General features: G+C 39.4%; 1 protein-coding gene across 1 annotated transcript in view; it reads right to left on the bottom strand.

The window, feature by feature from the left end:
- The window catches only part of PDCD6IP (programmed cell death 6 interacting protein), a gene marked incomplete at its 5' end in the record, with an annotated part of 60,400 nt that overhangs the window by 31,027 nt on the left and 9,832 nt on the right, over positions 1-19,541 (bottom strand). Inside the window, 5 exons of the mRNA XM_077754502.1 lie at positions 1,656-1,779; positions 2,797-3,019; positions 14,037-14,153; positions 16,564-16,664; positions 16,840-16,993. Of these exons, the coding sequence (XP_077610628.1) occupies positions 1,656-1,779; positions 2,797-3,019; positions 14,037-14,153; positions 16,564-16,664; positions 16,840-16,993 (719 nt within the window). The remainder of the gene's footprint in view (positions 1-1,655; positions 1,780-2,796; positions 3,020-14,036; positions 14,154-16,563; positions 16,665-16,839; positions 16,994-19,541) is intronic.

The raw sequence follows: 19,541 nt of genomic DNA on the forward strand, positions 1-19,541 counted from the left end.
GTCACTGATGAGTCAGAAATAATGTACAAAAGAGTTTTAATTTCATGTCAGCTAAGAAGAACGTCAAGACTACATAGTTGGTCTAGGCAGTAATCACAGAATCGTCCTCTGTTCTCAGTTTTGTAGCACAGTTTCAAGTATTCTGTTATTTCATTTACATAACGGAGGGGTTGTTAGGGTAAACTTATGTTTTCTTTCTAGAAAAAGGAAAAATTAGGTAAAATCCATGCATTCATCAAAATTAAAACATGAAAAAGGAAACTGAACTAAGAAAAAAATTCCTCAATTACATATATCTGACAGGGGACTCGCTCTAAAATCTACCAACAAGAAAAACTCGATTTTAAAAAAATGAGCATAAAATGTCAACAGATACTTCACAAAAGGTATATGAATGGCTACTAAGCACATGAAGACTTACTCAGCATCATAAGTAATCACAGGAATATAAACTGAACCACAAATCAGATACTGCATCCACACACTGAACTGGCTAACATCATTAAAAAGGCTGACAACACTAAGTGCTGCCAAGGACGCAGGGTTCCCAAACAGTGTAGCTGGGAATGTGCACTGGAACCCCCACTTCGGAAAAGAGTCTGGCTGTTCTGCAGGACGTTCAGCTTACACCAAACAAACAACTCAGCAACTCTAATCCCAGGTATCTGTCAAGGGAATTCGAACATGTCCACACAACGGTTTGCACCTCAGGGCTCAGAGCACGTGGAATGTCTCCGAACGGGTGAAAGCAGAATCAAGTGCTATTTATCCATAACACAAAACACTGCCCGTTAATACGAAGGACCAAACCGGTACACCCTGCACCGACAGTCCTCAGACACAACATGTGAAGTGCAGGTAGCTGAGCACCCTCGAGCACACACTGTGTGCGAACATGCCGGAAGGGCCCCTACTGTACACACTGTAGCAACAGCACAGTGCATATGTCATGTGCTGTAATGTAATGCACATGCTGTGATGATGACGCTTGTATCAATCTGTATGAAAAGAGAAACTAATCCAGAGTGACAGCGAGCAGATCAGCAGTGGCTAAGGGCCAGGGGAAGAAGGACTGATGTGGAAAAAGAATTTTTTAGGGTGATGGAAATGTTCTCCACCTTGATCACAGTGGTGGTGTTACACGGTATAACTGATCAGGAAGAACTGAACTATACACTTAAAATGGGTCTATTTGTGGTACTTTACTGAAAATTATACTTAAGAGATTTTTTAAAGCCAATGAATTATTTTTTGACTCTTCAATCCACCAGAAACAAAGACGGGTTCCAACACATGTTCTCCATCTTCACTTACAAGTTCATTTCTACGTCTCATTTCCCGCAAATGAGTACCTCCTAACGTGGGAATTAGTGATCAAAAATTCTCGCTTTGTTTCAGTAATGGAATTGCTACCAAACAGACTTGCTAGGACTTAATAGATGCAGCATCTACAGCAAGTGGCTGTGTGTGTGTGTGTGTGTGTGTGTGTGTGTGTGTGCCCTACTTCACAAACCCTTGACACTCAGCCCCAAGCTCAGAAAACCAAAATGTTCATAAGCTATTTAGTTAGGGTAATAGTCAAACAGAAAACATTAGAACTTTATAGATCTATTTATAAATCTATAAAGTTTTACCTACCCATTTGCTGTACCTACCCATTTGCCAAAGTGGTGGCTTCTCTCATCTGAGCAATTGACCGGTTAACCAAGTCGGCTTTCCTCTGATTGTAGGCAGCCAACGACTGCTGCACGGACACAGGAACCATATTCTCAAACAAATCTAAAATGAGGAGTGTAAATTTCAAAAAAATTCCAAGACAAAAATGCCATCTGTAAACTGAACACTCATACTCCTTGTCCTATATTCACATAAAAAGTCTACAAATATTTAAAAATCAAAACTAAATCACTACTGAAGGTACAATGATGAGGAGAATTTTTAGATCACTACATTCATGGTCAATGAAAGCTTTTCCTTTGAACTTAATTTTCTTAACTTTTTAAGATGTGTCTGTCACTGACTTCTCTGGTGAAGAGGATCTGCACTGTTCAACAGTTGATTACACTTGTTAAGCAGTCCACAGTGCCTGGTTTGATTTCCAGCTCCTTCCACCACTTCCTACCTCTGCAACACTGGGCAAATTATTCAAGCCCTCTGTACATCAATATCCTCATCACTCAAATGGAGATACCAAGAGTACCCATCTCATGGGACTGTTGTGAATCTGAATTGTGAGCTAGTGCCTGTACTTAAGAGTCCCTGGGCACATGGGAAACACATCTTGAATGCTAAACAGAAATAAGTAAAATAATCAGCCTTTCCCAATAATGTAGAATACTATTCTTGGGATCTCAGCTAGAAACTACTAGACACTGAATATATCTACAAAATTCAAGGATATTTTAACACTTAACTCATACAATCATGACACCGTAAGTTCATACGTTTAAAGTCATGTTTATGAATGTTTATTTTTAATAGAATCCTAAATAATATAACAAATGTTAACAAAATGACAAATGCTTAAAGTCTCTATCGTTACTCGGATGCAGTTTCAAATTTTCTGACTGTTGTATAGTTTACATAAGCTTTATTACCATTTACTTTCCATCTTGAGTTTTCACTATAGATACAACACTTCATTTTTACTCTCATATTCGTTTTGAACAACATGAATGCAAAGCATATTCAAAGCATACAATAGCAGTTATGTGATTTTAGCTACCAAAACAAGAAAACAGATTAAACTGGGGAAAAGACGAGTAATACTAAAGTGTATCTGAGTACTTGACATACCAGTGAATTTCTGGCTGATGGGTACACTGACTGGGGTAGATTTCACAAGTGTGGCTTTGCCAATAGGGTCTAGATCTTTAAGGTCTGGGACTCGATCATGATAAATGAAGTCATTATCCTTCTTTGCTGCAGAGAGAGCACGGCTGATTTTGTCAGAAAAATCTTTCACGTTGACATATTCATCATAGCGAGATGCCACTGTTTTAATCAATTCTGCTGCATGCTAAAAAGAAAATGTTTAAGGAAAAAGTTTTATTTTTCACAACCAAGGATCTAAGCAATGGTTTTTCAAAACTTTGAGGACTTGCATTTCTAGCAATGTGGTCAACAGAATAACCTAGAAATTATTCCATCACAAAATACCAAAATATCAAAAATGAAGAATTAACATAGTAGGCATCTGTCCAAACACATGGGAAAACTACCAAAAAAGTAAAAAAAATTTAAAAAATCCATGGGGCAGTAAGTATAAGCTAACACTGAGGAAGGCTGGCTGCCAAATAGTTCTATAACCCAAAGGGACCAGCAATTAAAACACATCCCTAGCTCTCAGACATGTCTCCATCTACAAAGAAACATTCGTTTCACTGCCCCACATGCAGGCAGGAACTTCAAATGTCTACTCCAGCAGTGAAAGGATGGAGCAGAACAAAATTACCCAGCCAACACAGGAAGTCAGCAAAGAAGCATGTTATCTCAGCATCCATAGGAACATATCTTTTTAGGGGCACCTGGGTGGCTCAGTCAGTTAAGCATTTGACTCTTGATTTCAGCTAAGGTCACGATCTCATGGTTCATAAGATCAAGCCCTGTGTCAGGCTCTGCACTGACAGTGAGATTCTCTCTCCCTTTCTCTCTCTGCCCCTCTGCCACTCATGCTCTTTCTCTAACATAAACATTTAAAAATAAAAATAAAAGGTCTCCCCTCATATTCATAAGGTAAGCATACGCCTCACCTAAATTTAGGGCTTCAATTACATTACTTAGGTGGTTTCAGATATAATAACAGCAAATAAAACACGCAATGAAGCCAAAAAGCACCATCAGGGGTAAATTCAGTACTTGATGTTTGATACCTGCCAGTCTGCCAAAAAGACATAAAATTTCTTAAATTTTGCATTTAACAAGACTCTGTAGTAAACAATTACAACGAGAAACCAATGAATCTATCCCTCATCAGAGTGGAAGATTTTAACACTCCTGTCTCAGCATGATAGACCATGTAAGCAAAAAAACTGTATGATTATAGAAGATTTGAACAACATAAGTAATGTGTTTGATTTATCAGACACTGAGAACCCGAGGCTCCACAATTAGAGAATATAAAATCTTCTTGGGCACAAAAAGACCACAGGAGAGAAAGCAAATATGAAACACCAAAATTACAGAAATACAAGAATGGTTTAAGAAAACTTATTTATGTAATTATTGAAATAATAGATTAAAATTGTTAAAAATCAAATTATCTCCACAGATGTTGAAAAGCATTTGATAATATTCAATATTCATCACTGACATTTTTGAAAATCTTAGTGAAATCAAAATAGATATCCAATTCATTAACACGATAGAATCTCAACCCCCAAACCTGCTGACATACTCAACAGAAAACTAGAAGAAACATTCCTATGGTCAAAAGAAAACACTATCATCAATGACCTTAGAATATGTCAAAACCTCTAGATTAAAAAAATGAAATAAGAGGTATAAAGAAGTTATAAAGGAAAGGAAAAAATGATCATTTACAGATGATGTATTTATATACCAAGAAAACCTAGAAAAGTCAACTGAACTATTCTAAATAAGAGGTAGCTTGGCTGCAAAATCAACAGAGCAAAATAAAAGCTACATCTTCAGTTATGCTAGGAGATGAGAAAAGGCACAAATTTAAAACACTTTCAAATTTGATTTATATGTGGTCAAACATTCCCCTCAAATAGCAAAGTTGGTACTAGAACCATAAGATATACTGAGTACAGTGGAGAAAAAAGGGATTGCTAAGACACCCCCCCCCTCCTTGAGTGGAAAGGACTTTAAGCAAATCTGAACACAATGAAATGGGATAAGATAACAAGTGCCAACAAATGAAAAAGGCAAAGCCACATGGTCCGCGTCAGCCACCAAGGGGTCTTAGGGAAAAAATGGAAGTGCTGACAGACCTCGTCCCTAAAGGGAGCTGCTGAGAGCAAGAGGCAGGTTAATCGAGGGCGGGGAGCTGCGGGAAGCAGAGAAGAGTGAAACCAGGGAGAAAGAAGAAAGGGGGCGAGCACTCAAAAAGGTTAACAAAATAACGAACTCTCACAGCAGACACACCACCTTGCAAAGTAAAGGCTGTGAGGAACCCCGGGAAACACGGCTATGGAGGCAGAGTCCTTCCTCAAGCAGGCCAGGCTTCGAGAGCCAAGGGACTGAAGCTGGGGAGGGAGCCCGGGCACTCGGAACACTACCGGAGGGGGGTGTTCCCCCACTTGGAAGCCTCTTGCTCTTCCTTCACTAAAATCAATCTCATTCAAACACAAGTAACCGAAAAGGCATCCCATCTGCTTCAACACAGAAAAAACAGAAGGAAAAGGATGAAAATGAGCGTATAACTTTACAACAGGTAATAAAACTTCACCAAGAAAATGTTGTCACAAAGCAGATGAAAACAGCATGCTGAAAAAACTAAAATAAACGAAAAAGCTTAAGAATATAATCATAGTATCGAAAGAATACAAGACATGAACAGAGGACCAGATGGCCCAGACAACGGTGACAGCAGACAGCAAAAGAAATGTGGAACAGGAACTGACAGAACTCAGGCAACAAAGTGAAGAAAAATTCAAAATCATTAAAAAAAAACAAAAACTGAAATATTTACACAAGTAACAAAAAAGGGGTAACAGACATCACTATAAGAAACACACAAAACAGGAAAAGTAAGGAAAACTCAGTATGGCAGGCAAGGAGAGGGAGGTGGTTACAAATTAAAGATCGGTAAGGCACCTCAACCAAATGCAATGTGAGGACCCTGTTTTGCACAGACCAACTATGAAAAAACACTACAGAAAAAATCTTGGAAAACTAAACTAGATCTAGATAATACCACCTTACCAGTATTATTAATTAGTATTAATTTTGCGAAGTGGGAGGACACTGTGGTTTTAGGGATTTTTTTTAAAGGTTTATTAGAGAGATGTACATAGTAAAGTACTTAAGGGATGAAGTACATGAGACAGCTGTAAAATACTCCAAAAAAAATGAGAAAGAGAGGGTTAGGGAACATAAATGAAATACAAATAGCAAAATACTGACAGTCCCTGAAACTGGGTAGAAGATTTTGCTGATTCATACGCGTATATATTTCAAATTTTTCACAATAGATATTTAAACAAAAGAAAGTTTATATAGAAGCATAAACAAGCCAGGGCGCCTGGGTGGCTCAGCCAGTTAAGTGTCCGACTTCCACTCAGGTCATTATCTCACAGGTTGTGGGTTTGAGCCCCACGTTGGGCTCTGTGCTGACAGCTCAGAGCTTGGAGCCTGCTTCGGATTCTGTATCTCCCTCTCTCTCTGCCCCTCCCCTGCCCACACTCTCTTTCTCAAAAATCAATAATCATTAAAAAAAAATTTTTTAAAGAAGCATAAACAAGAACAATCGGGAAAATTCAAAACCGGGAGATGAGAGAATTCAGAAAATGAGAGATGATGATACGTATCATCATTTCATGCCTATCAGGCATTAAAACATTCTAGAGAGTCACCTGGGGCGTGAACAGATCAAAGCTAACAGCTAATGAAACAATTAAAAGCTTAGAAATACACCCCAAATACATATGACAAATTTAGTGTGTGATAAAGTCAGAATCTCAGATCTGTGGGAAAAGAAAGTCAATGTAATAAGTGGGTTTGGGGATAAGTGGGTAGCCATTTGGAGAATTAAAAACTGGATCAATACTTCACATATCAGGATAAGCTGCAAGTGGATTAAAGATCCAAGTATAATAGGATTAAAGATCCAAGTATAATATACAGTAATTACATATGTACTACACTTTTATATCAGCAATCCCATTTCTAGAAATTTAAGATAGACTCGAGGCTATGGACCAGGTCTGTGCAGAGTGGAGTCCTTTAAGACCTCGGGTTTTGAATCCCAGCCAAGCACCCACACACCCCACTGGAGAAGAGAGACTGGGAGGTCACCATTTTTTCTCCCCGTCACCCACACAGCGGCCCCCAGTGGAGGCGGGACCTGCTTACAGCAAGCCCCGCCCCTCCATGCCTGGTGGCCTGACCCGGACCAGCACGGCCCCAGTCCCAGCACCAACAGACAACTGTCCTGCAGTTTTGTAGGTTCGTTTTTTTTTTTTAATATTTTTTTTATTATTTCTTTTTCTTTCTTTCTCTTCACTCTTCTCTTTTCCCTTCTTTTTCTTTCTACCCTCGTCTTTTTTTTTTCTTCCCTTTGGAAACTAGCTCACAGTTTCTGATTTGATTTTTGGTTAGTTTTTATTCCGCTTGTTTAATCAGGCATTTAAATCTATTCTTTTTACACCTTTTCTATCTCTTCCTTTATTTTCCCCTCGCTCTCTATGGATTAAGCCTTATAGTTTCTTTGATTCTCTGCCTGGTCGTCTTTTATCCACCCCTTTCATTTCTCTCTTTGTACAGATTAAGGTTCCCCCCCCCACACTTTATTTTTCTTTTGTCCAGGGTTGCTTCAACAAACAAATCAACACATACCTGGTGAAAGGTCCAAACAATCCACCACTAAAGCAGTGGGACAGAACAGCCAAAGATGCAACAACAGAGTGCGTGCGTGCAACACACTCAAAACACACTTCCTGAAGTGCCAGGCTCTGAACAGTATAAGACCCCTTTTAAACATGGTAGTGCTCACATGACAATTAAAACACATAAAAGACAGAAACCTAGCCAAAATGACAAAACAAAAAAATTCTCCTCAAAAGAAAATCCAGGAAGAAATGAGAACTGCTCAAAACAGATAAAAACAACATCTCTGAACAAGAATTCAGAGTAACAATCATAAGACTACTAGGTGGGCTTGAAAAAAGCATAGAAGACAGCAGAGAATCTCTTGCTGCAGAGAGCAAAGATGTAAGATATAGTCACGATAAATGAAGAAATGCTGTAAATTAGGTGCAAAATAAACTACACGTGGTGACAGCAAGTATGGAAGAAGCAGAGGAGACGATAAGTTAAATAGGAGATTAAAAATATGAAAAATGGTGAAACTCAAAAAAATAGGAAAAAAATTACTAGACCACAAGGGGCAAATTAGAGACCTAAGTGATTCAATGCAACAAAATAATGTCTGTATCATAAGAATTCCAGAAGAAGAGAGAGAGAAAAGGGCAGAAGGGTTATCTGAACAAATTACAGCTGAGAACTTCCCTCATCTGGGGGAAGAGACAGACATCGAAGACCAGGAGGCCCAGACAACTTCCTTCAAAATCAAAAACAGGTCACACCATGATGTATCATAGTGAAACTGGCAAAATACAAAGATAAACAGAATTCTGAAAGCAGCTGGGGACAAACAGGCCTACAAGGCCTACCTACAAGGGTAGACACATAAGGGTGGTAGCAGACCTGTCCACTGAAACTTGGCAGGCCAGAAGAGAGTGTCAGGAAATATTAAATGTGCCGAATAGGAAAAATATGCAGCCAAGAATCCTTTATCCAGCGAGGATGTCATTCAGAATGGAAAGAGAGATAAAGGCTTTCCCAGACAAACAAAAACTAAAGGAGTTCATGACCACTAAACAGCCCTGCAAGAGATCCTAAGGGGGCCTTTGTGAGTGGAAAGCAGCAAATACTACAAAGGACCAGAGACATCAACACAAGCATGAAACCTACAGATAACACAATGGCACTAAATTCGTATCTTTCAACAGTAACTCTGAATGTAAATGGACTAAATCCTCCAATCAAAAGACACAGGGTATCAGAATGGATAAAAAACAAAACAAAACAAGATCCATCTGTATGCTGTCTACAAGAGACTCATTTTAGACCTGAGGACACCTGCAGATTGAAAGTGAGGGGGCAGAGAACCATCTACCATGCTAAGGGATATCAAAGAAGCTGGAGTAGCCATACCTATGTCAGACAAACTAGATTTTAAAACAAAGACTGTAACAATATTTGAAGAAGGGAATTATATCATAATTAAGGGGTCTATCCATCAAGAAGAGCCAACAATTATGAATACTTATGCCCCCAATGTGAAACACCCAAATATGTAAGTCAATCAGAAACATAAGCAAACATATTGATAATAATACTGTAATTGCAGGTGACTTTAACACTCCACTTAAAACAATGGACAGATCATCTAAGCAGAAAATCAATAAGGAAATAATGGCTCTGAATGACACACTGGACCAGATGGACTTAACAGATATACTCAGAACTTTTCATCCCAAAGCAACAGAATACACATTCTTCTCGAGTGAACACAGAACACTCTCCAAAAACAGACCACATACTGGCTCACAAAATAGCCCTCAACAAATATAAAAGGACTAAGATCATACCATGCATATTTTCAGATCATGGCGCAATGAAACATGAAATCAACCACAAGAAAAAATCTGGAAAGCCCCCAAATACATGGAGGGTAAAGAACATCCTACTAAAGAATGAATGGGTCAACCATGAAAACACAACAGTCCAAACCCTTTGGGATGAAGCAAAGGCAGCCCTAAGAGGAAAATACATTACAATCCAAGCCCATCTCAAGAAGCAAGAAAGGTCCCAACTACGCAACCTTACACCTAAAGGAGCTAGGAAAGCAGCAGCAAAGAAAGCCCAAAGCAGCAGCAGAAGAGAAATAATGAAGAGCAGAGCAGAAATTAACAATACAGAATCTGAAATAAACAGACCAGTGAATCTAAGGGCTGGTTTTTTGAAAGAATAAACAAAATTCATAAACCCTACCGACACTTCTCAAAAAGAAAAGAGAGAGAACCAAATACAGAAAACCATGAATGAAAGAGGGATCACAACCAACACCACAGAAACACAAATGATTATTAGAGAATACTGTGAACAAGTATATGCCAACAAACTGGACAATCTGGAAGTAACTGACAAATTCCTAGACACCCACACACTACCAAAATTCAAAAGGGAAGAAACAGAAAATTTGAACAGACCCATACCAGTGAAGAAATTGAATGAGTTATCAAAAATCAGCCAACAAATAAGAGTCTTGGGCCAGATGGCTTCCCAGGGAAATTCTACCAGACATTTAAAGCAGAGTTAATACCTAATCTCCTCAAGCTGTTCCAAAAAATAGAAACAGAAGGAAAGCTTCCAGACTCATTCTATGAAGCCAGTATTACCTTGATTCCCAAACCAGACAGAGACCTCACTAAAAAAGGAGAATTACAGGCCCTGATGAATATAGATGTAAATATTCTCAGTAAGATGCTAGCAAATCAAATTCAATAGTACATTACAAGAGTTATTCACCGTGATCAAGTAGGATTCATTCCTGGGCTGCAGGGCTGGTTCAATATTAGCAAATCAATCAATGAGGTTCAATATTCACAAATCCCAAAATGTGTATGGAATCACAAAAGACCCCAAATAGCCAAAGTGTCAAGATTCCTCAAAAAATTAAAAATATAATTACCCTATGACCCAGCAATAGCACTACTGAGAATTATCCAAAGGATACAGGGGTGCTGATTCGTAGGGGCACATGTACTCCAATGTTTAGAGCAGTGCTTCAACAATAGCCAAATTATGTAAAGAGCCCAAATGTCCATCATAACTGCTGGAAGTCACACACACTCACACACACACACACACACACACACACACACACACACACACGAATGCTACTTAGCAAAGAAAAAGAATGAAATCTTGCCATCTGCAACAACGTGGATGAAACTGGAAGAGTATTATGCTAAGTGAAGTAAGTCAATCAAAGAAAGACAGATCTATGATTTCAATCGTATGTGGAATTTGAGAAACTTAACAGAAGACCATAGGGGAAAGAAAGGAAAAATTAAGTTACAAACAGATAGGGGGGCAAATCATAAGAGACTCTTTTTTTTTTTTTTTAAACCATAAGAGACTCTTAAATACAGAAAAGAAACTGAAGGTTGATGGGGGTGAGGGAGAGGGGAAAGTGGTGATGGGCACTGAGGAGGGCACTTGTGGGGATGAGCACTGGGTGTTGTATGGAAATGATGAATCACAGGAATCTACTCCTGAAGCCAAGACTACACAGTATGTTAGCTAACTTGACCATAAATTTTAAAATAATTTTAAAATAATAATAATAAACAGAACAGAAATTAAAAAAAAAGAACAATGAATAACAACAGACTCACACTTAGGTTCAACAATTGTTACAAATTTGCCATATTTGCTTTATATACATATATGAAAAAATAATAAAGCAAGTAACAGCAAATTTTTGAGAGAGAGAAAGAAGGGAGGGAGGTTTTTTTTGCAGAATCATTTGAAACTAAAGTTCAGACATCATGACCCTTCATCCCTAAATACCTAAGCATACATCTCCTGGTAAGAACAATCTCCTTAAAGCCTACAAACTACTATCACAACTAAAAACAAACAATAGTTTCACAAAATCAGTTTTACCGTCTTGGTCCCTCATTAACAAATTAAGTAAATTTGACACATATTCATTCTACTGAGACACATCTTTGTGTCTATTATGTTTTTATGTCTTGATTTTCAAGGCTGTACTGTGCTTTGTGGGTATTAGAGATTCCACCAAGATGATCAAGTGTACAGCCTTCGGTAGCCAAATAAAGAGCACTGTCCAGTAGGGTATCTCATGAACCCTGTAAGCTCAGCTACATTTTTTTTGTCCCTGGAAGTATACCCCAAGCAATAGTCTTACCGTTATTGCTATTTTATCTACTGTTTTGTATTTCCCCGACATTTCCAATGTTTTGGTTTTTTTTTTTTCTGCACTGCTGAGAGCAATGATTGAAAGGCTGGTTTCTTGGTGTGACCATCTAATGATCTCTATCAGGTTCATGGGGCACTCTGAACCACAGTACAGAGAACAGGATTTCTTGGTCATCTTTTTTTGCCTATTTGTTCTGCTTGCCTATTTCTGAGCTCAAACCAAGCAAAACAAACAAACAAACAAAAAACACCTCATTCCTGGAAAGAGGCACAGCCCTTTTGTGTTAACTTCTGACCTATGACTGACGCTATAAAACTGAAGGTACAAACTCTTAAGTGTCTGTAACTGGAAAAAGTCTTTACCTCTCACTGTTCAAGGTTCAAACAGTTTCCTTTTTCCAGAGGGGACTTTAAACATCAACATTTCGAAAAGAAGTCTTGTGTGACTGGTTTATAGACACTAAGTAAGAGCTTACTTGAAACTAATAGTCCTAGGGGCGCCTGGGTGGCTCAGTCGCAGGTCATGATCTCACAGTTCATGGGTTCAAGCCCTGTGTCGGGCTCTGTGCTGACAGCTCAGAGCCTGGAGCCTGTTTCAGTCTGTGTCTCCCTCTCTCTCTGACCCTCCCCTACTCATGCTGTCTCTCTCTCTCTCAGAAATAAATAAAACATTAAAAAAATTTTTTTAAGTAACTAACAGTCCTAGAATTCTAGAAAATAAGCTAAATTTCTCATACTTTAAATTTGCTAGACTGAAAAAAATCCTTCCCACAGAAATCACTTTTTCAGAAGCATTTTTAGGGAGAAATCTAAGTTACCATAATCAAAGTGAAGTCTGGACAAAACAGATATGTTTGAATATCTGTGTTTTATTAAAAGTATCCCTTCCAAAAAGTAAATAAATGTACACCTTCCTCTGATTTTGTCTGTGGTGACACGTAAGCACACATTTTCTTTTTTATAAGACTTGGTTTTCTTCTCTCATAAAATGACAAATTAATCTGAGCTTTCTAAATAACATCTGCAGAGTATAATATCCAGTCCATATTCAAGACTGCCTCACAGTCTCCCCCGACCCTCTGCTCACCGGTACTGAAATACCGACGACTCCTACAAACGGCCCCGGCCCCTGTCCTGACACTGGCCCAGAAGCCCCAGCAGGTTTCTGACTGCCTCGTACTGGCAGGAGGGGCGACTGCACAGGAGGCACTCTGACGTCTACTGCATCTACTCACATACACAGCTGACCTGGGGCAGTGCAGGGGTCAGTGGCCCCGACACCCTCCACTGGTGGAAAAATCTGCTCTAACTTCTGACTCTCCCAGAGCTTAATTACTAACAGCCTACTGGTGACCAGAAACCTTACCCATAAAATAAATAACACACATTTTGTATGTTACACACGTTTTATACTGTATTCTTATAATAAAGTGAGCTAGAGGGGGAAAAATGTGAAAATCACAGGGAAGAGACAATATATTTACAGTACTATAAAAAAAAATCTGTGTGGGGCGCCTGGGTGGCTTAGTCGGTTAAGCGTCTGACTTTCGCTTAGGTCATGATCTCGCGGTTCGTGGGTTCGAGCCCCGCATCGGGCCCTGTGCTGACTGCCAGCTCGGAGCCTGGAGCCTGTTTCAGAGTCTGTGACTCCCTCTCTCTCTGACCCTCCCCTGCTCATGCTGTCTCTCTCTCTCTCCTAGAAATAAATAAAATATTAAAAAAAAAAAATCTGTGTACCCATGGATCCACACAGTTTAGCTGTGTTGCTCAAGGTCACCTGCATGAGCCCTCACGCTGTGGCACTGCATGTCCCAATTCAGACAAAAGGTAGGCCACGAGTTAAGCACTGAACTACCTTTCTGGAGCATGGTGATTAACTCAGAATATTTTATATTAAAACAAACAGGGAGGGGCACCTGGGTGGCTCAGTCGGTTAACTCGTCTGACTCTTGATTTCAGCTAAGGTCATCATCTCACGGTTTGTGGGATCGAGTCCCATATCAGGCTCTGTGCTGACAGGGCATATCCTGCTTGGGATTCTCTCCCCCCACCCCACGTCCCTCCCCTGCTTGCATGGGTGTGTGTGCTCTCTCTCTCTCAAACAAACATTAAAAAAAATGGGTAAGAGAACTGAATGAAAATGTCGCATAATTTTTTAAATAAAACAGAAGACTTCAAAAAGCACCCAGCATGTAAAGCTTAAGGATGAAAACAACCACTTTTCTCTGCTGATAGGGGCAATGAGTAGGAAAGATTTTTTATGAGCAAACTTGGGAATCTCACTGGGAAAAAAAACAGAGAGCCCAAGTTACTTAAATATTTCTTTCCAAGAAACTCACCTGTAACCTTGCGATCTCCTCTCCGAATTTCTTCTGCTGTTTTGCCAGGACAGACTGGTGGTACTCGGCATTGGCCTGCATGATACAGTGTTTTGCGGCCAAGACGGGGAACACCTCCTGGAAATAAAAATACTGACCAGGGGAGAGTCCAACCACACAAACCACCACAGACAACATGGGGATGCAGGAAGAAAAAGGAAAAGGAGACAGAGATTAGAATCACCCCATTAATGGTTTAGAGGCAGGTTAGCCATTAGGTGTAAACGGAGAAGACAACACGATTTTGCAGGAACTGAACTCAAGGAATTCAATCTCTTACTTCCAATTAAAATTAAGGGGGTCTTGTGGGGTTTTACTGCACTGTTAAGTGAAGCCAATTTAAGTTTTTATAAAGTCTTCAATCAAGCCATGAAGTCAACATTTGTTTACAAAGGAGAGAGGAAAGCATGCGTTAGGGAGAGAAGGAGAACAGACACTCAGAGGACTGCGAGCACGGGGCTTTAGAAGCTTCCTCAGGAGCCCTTGCCCGGCCCCTGGAGCGACTAGACCGCCATTACTCACACAGACTAAGGACAGTGCTCTAGAGCTGTTGCACTGGGTTTTTAAAAGACAAAAGACAGTAAATTAAGTTCCCACTTAAATTCACACCTAAGAGGCTCTGTAACAAAGAGGATTTCTAGCCACATAAAGACTTTTTTGTATAAACACTAACATTTCAGATCATATACTCAGAAACACATAGCAAACAGACGATGCGCTAAGTTAATATCTAATATGATAAAGTGTTATTTTGCCCCAATTTGTTTTGAAGAAAATCCCAGTCAGAATTAATTTTAAAAGATCCAAACATATGAACCAAGAAGCACTTATAATGGTAGATGCTCTTCCAAATGTCCAATCGTAGCCTGCATCCTCGCTGCCTTTGGCAAGTACGTGCCGTATGAAATCCAAGAAAGAAACTAGGCAGTCGCTGTCTAGACAAAAATGTGAAAGAATGAAACACTGAACTACCCCCCTGGTGTGCCTTCCTGTCTCCCAGCGAACCATCTCCTCGCTTCCGGGATCACCACCTGCAGATATTCCAGTTTTACAACCAGAATATGAAAATACCTTATGAGCTTATTAGTCAAACGGCAAAAAGACATCTAAGTCTCAAACGGTTTTCATGCCAGATCGCCAGAGAAGGCCGGAGCACCTTGGTTTTCTAACAGGAGATTTTCAAGGAATACCAGGAATGCTGCAGAGGTAGTTTCCAAGTCTCCGAAGGCGACACTCTTCTCTCCGTGACACGGCTGAACTAATGGCCCGACGGGATGTTACGGTACACTATGCAGCCGTACGGGAGGTCTTTCAGGTGAAAACAAGGGGAGAGAAGATCCCAAGGCCCTTCTTCAGGAGTAACAGTATTAACATCCAAGAGTCCTGGGCAAATTTCTAGTAACCCCTTGGTGTATTTTAAATCTCCAGGAATTCTCTCACATTTATTCCTAATTCTCTGACTAATGTGTGCTGCTGCTGTATTTATGCTTTTTTACTTCACTACAAAATTGTCTGAGATTTCATAATTTACTAAGAGTCCTGAATGACTCATAAATCAACAAATTCAGGGCGCCTGGCGGGTTCAGTCGGAAGAGCATGCAACTCTTCGCCTCGGGGTCGTGAGTTCCAGCCCCATGTTGGGTGTAGAGATGACTTAAATAAAGTTAAAAAATAAAATAAATCAATAAATTCTCCTACAAAATATCATGTATCAAAAACCACATGCTATTATCATACAGGTAAAACTAATTACCTGAACATTTCTGGCAGTTGAAAGAGTAGTTGAAGCATCCTACATTTCACTCAATCTGTCAGTTTCCTTCTTAATCATTCTGAGTTTCCGTGTTAGTCTAATCATCTGCTTCGTCATTTGACCATCACTAACTAGTCTTTTCAAATGCCACTTGGGAAAAGTTTACATTAAAACAATTAACATTTCGTGTGATGTGTGGCTGAAGGTGGCTGTCTTCCTAGCTGCACAACAGCAGCCCACTTTTCTATCCCTACTGGCAAAACTTAATTCTAATCGAAATACTGGATGAATCTGTTTTCTTTTCCTTTTGTCTTTATGTCTGTTTTTGTGCTTTAAGACTCATCTTTAAGAAAACAGGACAATAATTAAAAGTGCAAATAATCAGCAAGCTCAAGTATTCATGCTTGTACCAAATCCCCAATGAACCAGAACTACACAAGGCCTTGATGTAATAAAATTACTAGAGACAGATGTTCAAAAATTTCCAGAAAGAATTTTGGAAAAACAGATTTAGTAAAGAGGAGAGAAAAAGGCATCCCCTAAATATAAAAGAATTTTTCATGCATCTTAAATATGAAATAAAAAATTATTTCTACCAACATATTCTTCAAATGCCTCTCCTGCAATTTCAAGTTTCTTTATAAAACATAATTTTCAATGTGCTTCTTACATACAAAAACCTCTAAGTATTTCCACATGCAAAATAACCCAGTATTTGCAAAAACGATAACTGACCTTGGGAAGAGTATCTTTGTACTGACACTGTTTAAAAGCATCACCAAAGTAATCAGCGGCCTGATTAGCCAATTTGGCTATGATGGCATCTTTCATTTTATCTGGAATAAAATATTACATTAACCATTTTAATTAAAATAAACATAAAATCATCTGATACGTCATGGTAACTTAGTATGAACACTGAGATCACAAGTTTGTACACTGTCTTCCTATTTTAAAAGCTGATCACTTCTTTCCACATGTAACAAAATAGGGGAAAAAATTTAGAATTACCTCTTGTGGCTTTTAAGAAAAATACTTCTTGGGCCTGTGCCAGCATAATAAGACTGAGGGTCCCAACAGTATCTGGAGACAGGTCCACGGTAGGCTCTCGATTTAAGGCAGATAAAACTGTCTCTTTAATATGTAAAAAGGCACCACTAGCAAACTAAAGGGGGAGAAAAAGAACTTCTTTAAAATCTGCATAAACTCAGCAAGACTTCATTTTCTATTGTTACACACAAATCACTTCAAATGCTAATTCGGTTAAACAGTTACTATTTTTAAATTTTTATATTGCTACAGATCTAAAACATATGACCTACAGACAATAAGGGTATTTTTCTGAAAAGCTGTACAGTAACAGATTTAACTAAGAGTAAAAGTAAATTGCTGCAAAAAACAGAGCAACTTAATAGCACAAATTTAAAATTATTTTTAGATATACTTCCCTAAGACTAATATGAGAATAGAGGTAGGGATAAAATGTTATTAAAGAGCTTTTAGCACTAAAATGATCTTGCTTACAGACAATTTCATCTGTCCCACAATTAAACACGCTGTGCTTCGGGGAAACCTCAAAACAGCACAGGTAGCCCGTGCTCTGAGAACAGCACTGCTATCCATTGCCACTGATTTCTACTAGGCTTTCCAAGGTCCCTGGTGAAATGTTCCCCATCAGATGTTTTTTTTATTCCGAATCACATTTTGCTGAGGTTAACACAAAATAACTACTTTTATGAAACAAATGATCCTGGTAAAAAATAAAGACATGAGTCCAGCATTAAGAGGTCGTGTGGGTTATACAGAGCAGCTATGCTGATGTAACTGAAGATTAGGCGCATTACAAGCACGCGTCATGTTGTCTACAGTCATCAAGTATCACAGGACTAGAGTATCTGCAGAGAGTGATGAGCTGACCCTGCTTAATGCGCTAAGAGAACCACAGACCAGAATGGCGAGGGGCCCACTCTCTCACAAACCTGGAACCAGAGGCCGACAGAGGTCGTTATAGAGCCTGGACAAGCCGATCCAGGGCTTCTGATATCACCGCCCCTTCCCATCACATGAGGTGACCTGCTGCGAATTGCAGAGGTGACTCACAGGATGGAATTTAGTATCACATGACAATTAGCTGAGTTACAGTTAACGAAAATTTTACTTCATTTTCACATTTTAAAACATTGGCCCTTTATAGGCTCAGAGAGAAAAGCATGTGCGTCGTGTCTGTCATCTGAGGCCACTTAAAATTGCATGACAAGCCACAGCGTAGAGCATTCTGTGTGCTTACATGTATTTTCCTCTCACTTTCTTAGCATTCTTAATCTCACTTGTAAACTTCAACAAGAAGAAAAATCAGACTCCACCTCTGGGACAAATTCCATAGCCCTGGAAGGCAGGAAGCACCATATGGAGTTCCAGAGAATTTGAATCAGACACCTGAAACCTCAATGGACCACTTTATTAACATTCTGACCTTTGAGACTCCTTGTGTGTAAAATGGACCGGCATACATAACATGCGTTACAAGTTTATGTGAGAGCAAAATAACATGCATGAGCACACTCTGTAAATTACAACATAATATAAAACACGAAATCTATCACTCAACAGCAATCATTTATTAAGTTAAAAGAAAAATAAAAGTTGAGTAAATAACATACTGCCACAAAATAATACAGCATATTAGTGAGAGTACCTAAAATCTAAACTCCGCTAACTTAAGAACAGTACATATCTGACCACATTTAACTATGATTTCTCCACAAGTCTGAGTTAAAATTTTCTTACTAAGTGGTCTTAACTTTTATGACAACAGTAAAACGTTAGGTGTGTCTCTAAGAAAGAAATACATGTAAATAATGGACATTTGACCCTTGAACAAGAGGTTTGAATGACAAAAAAGTCATACACAGACCTTTTTTTTCAATAAATATACTGCAGTACTGTAAATGTATTTTCTCTTATGTATTTCTTTTTTTTTTTTTTTAATGTTTATTTATTTCTAGGAGACAGAGAGAGAGACAGCGCGAGCAGGGTAGGGGCAGAGAGAGAGGGAGACACAGAATCCGAAACAGGCTCCAGGCTCTGAGCTGGCAGTCAGCACACAGCCCGACGCGGGGCTCGAACCCACGAACCGTGAGATCATGACGTAAGCGAAAGTCGGACGCTTAACCAACTAAGCCACCGAGGCACCCCTCTCTTACGTATTTCTTAATAACGTTATTTTGCCCAGCTTATTTTATTGTACGAATATCATATATAATACATATAATGTACACAATACAGATTTTTAAAAAATTACTTTTATTTATTTATTTTGAGAGAGAGCGAGCCAAGTGTGAGCAGGGGAGGGGCGGAGAGAGAGAATCCCAAGCAGGCTCCGTGCTGTCAGCACAGAGCCCGAGGCAGGGCCTGATCGCACAACCCGTGGGATGGTGAGCTGGGCCGAACTCAAGAGCTGGACGCTTAACCGCCCGAGCTCCCTCGGGTGCCCCGCAGTCAGTACATTTATTCAACTGCTTATACTCTCCATGAGGCTTCCAGTCAACAGTAGGCTGTAAGCAGTAGGGGAGTCAAATGTTACAGGGTGCTTTCTGTCTGTGCGAGGGGTTAGCACCCCTAACCCCACGCTGCTCAAGGGCCAACTGTACAAAATGCTTAAATGAGGTCAATAATTTAAAAGGGATTTAATCAAGAACTTCATCTCAAACATT

This window comes from Crocuta crocuta, unplaced genomic scaffold, assembly GCF_008692635.1.
Source record: "Crocuta crocuta isolate KB4526 unplaced genomic scaffold, BGI_CrCroc_1.0 scaffold70, whole genome shotgun sequence".
Taxonomy (NCBI): Eukaryota; Metazoa; Chordata; class Mammalia; order Carnivora; family Hyaenidae; genus Crocuta; species Crocuta crocuta.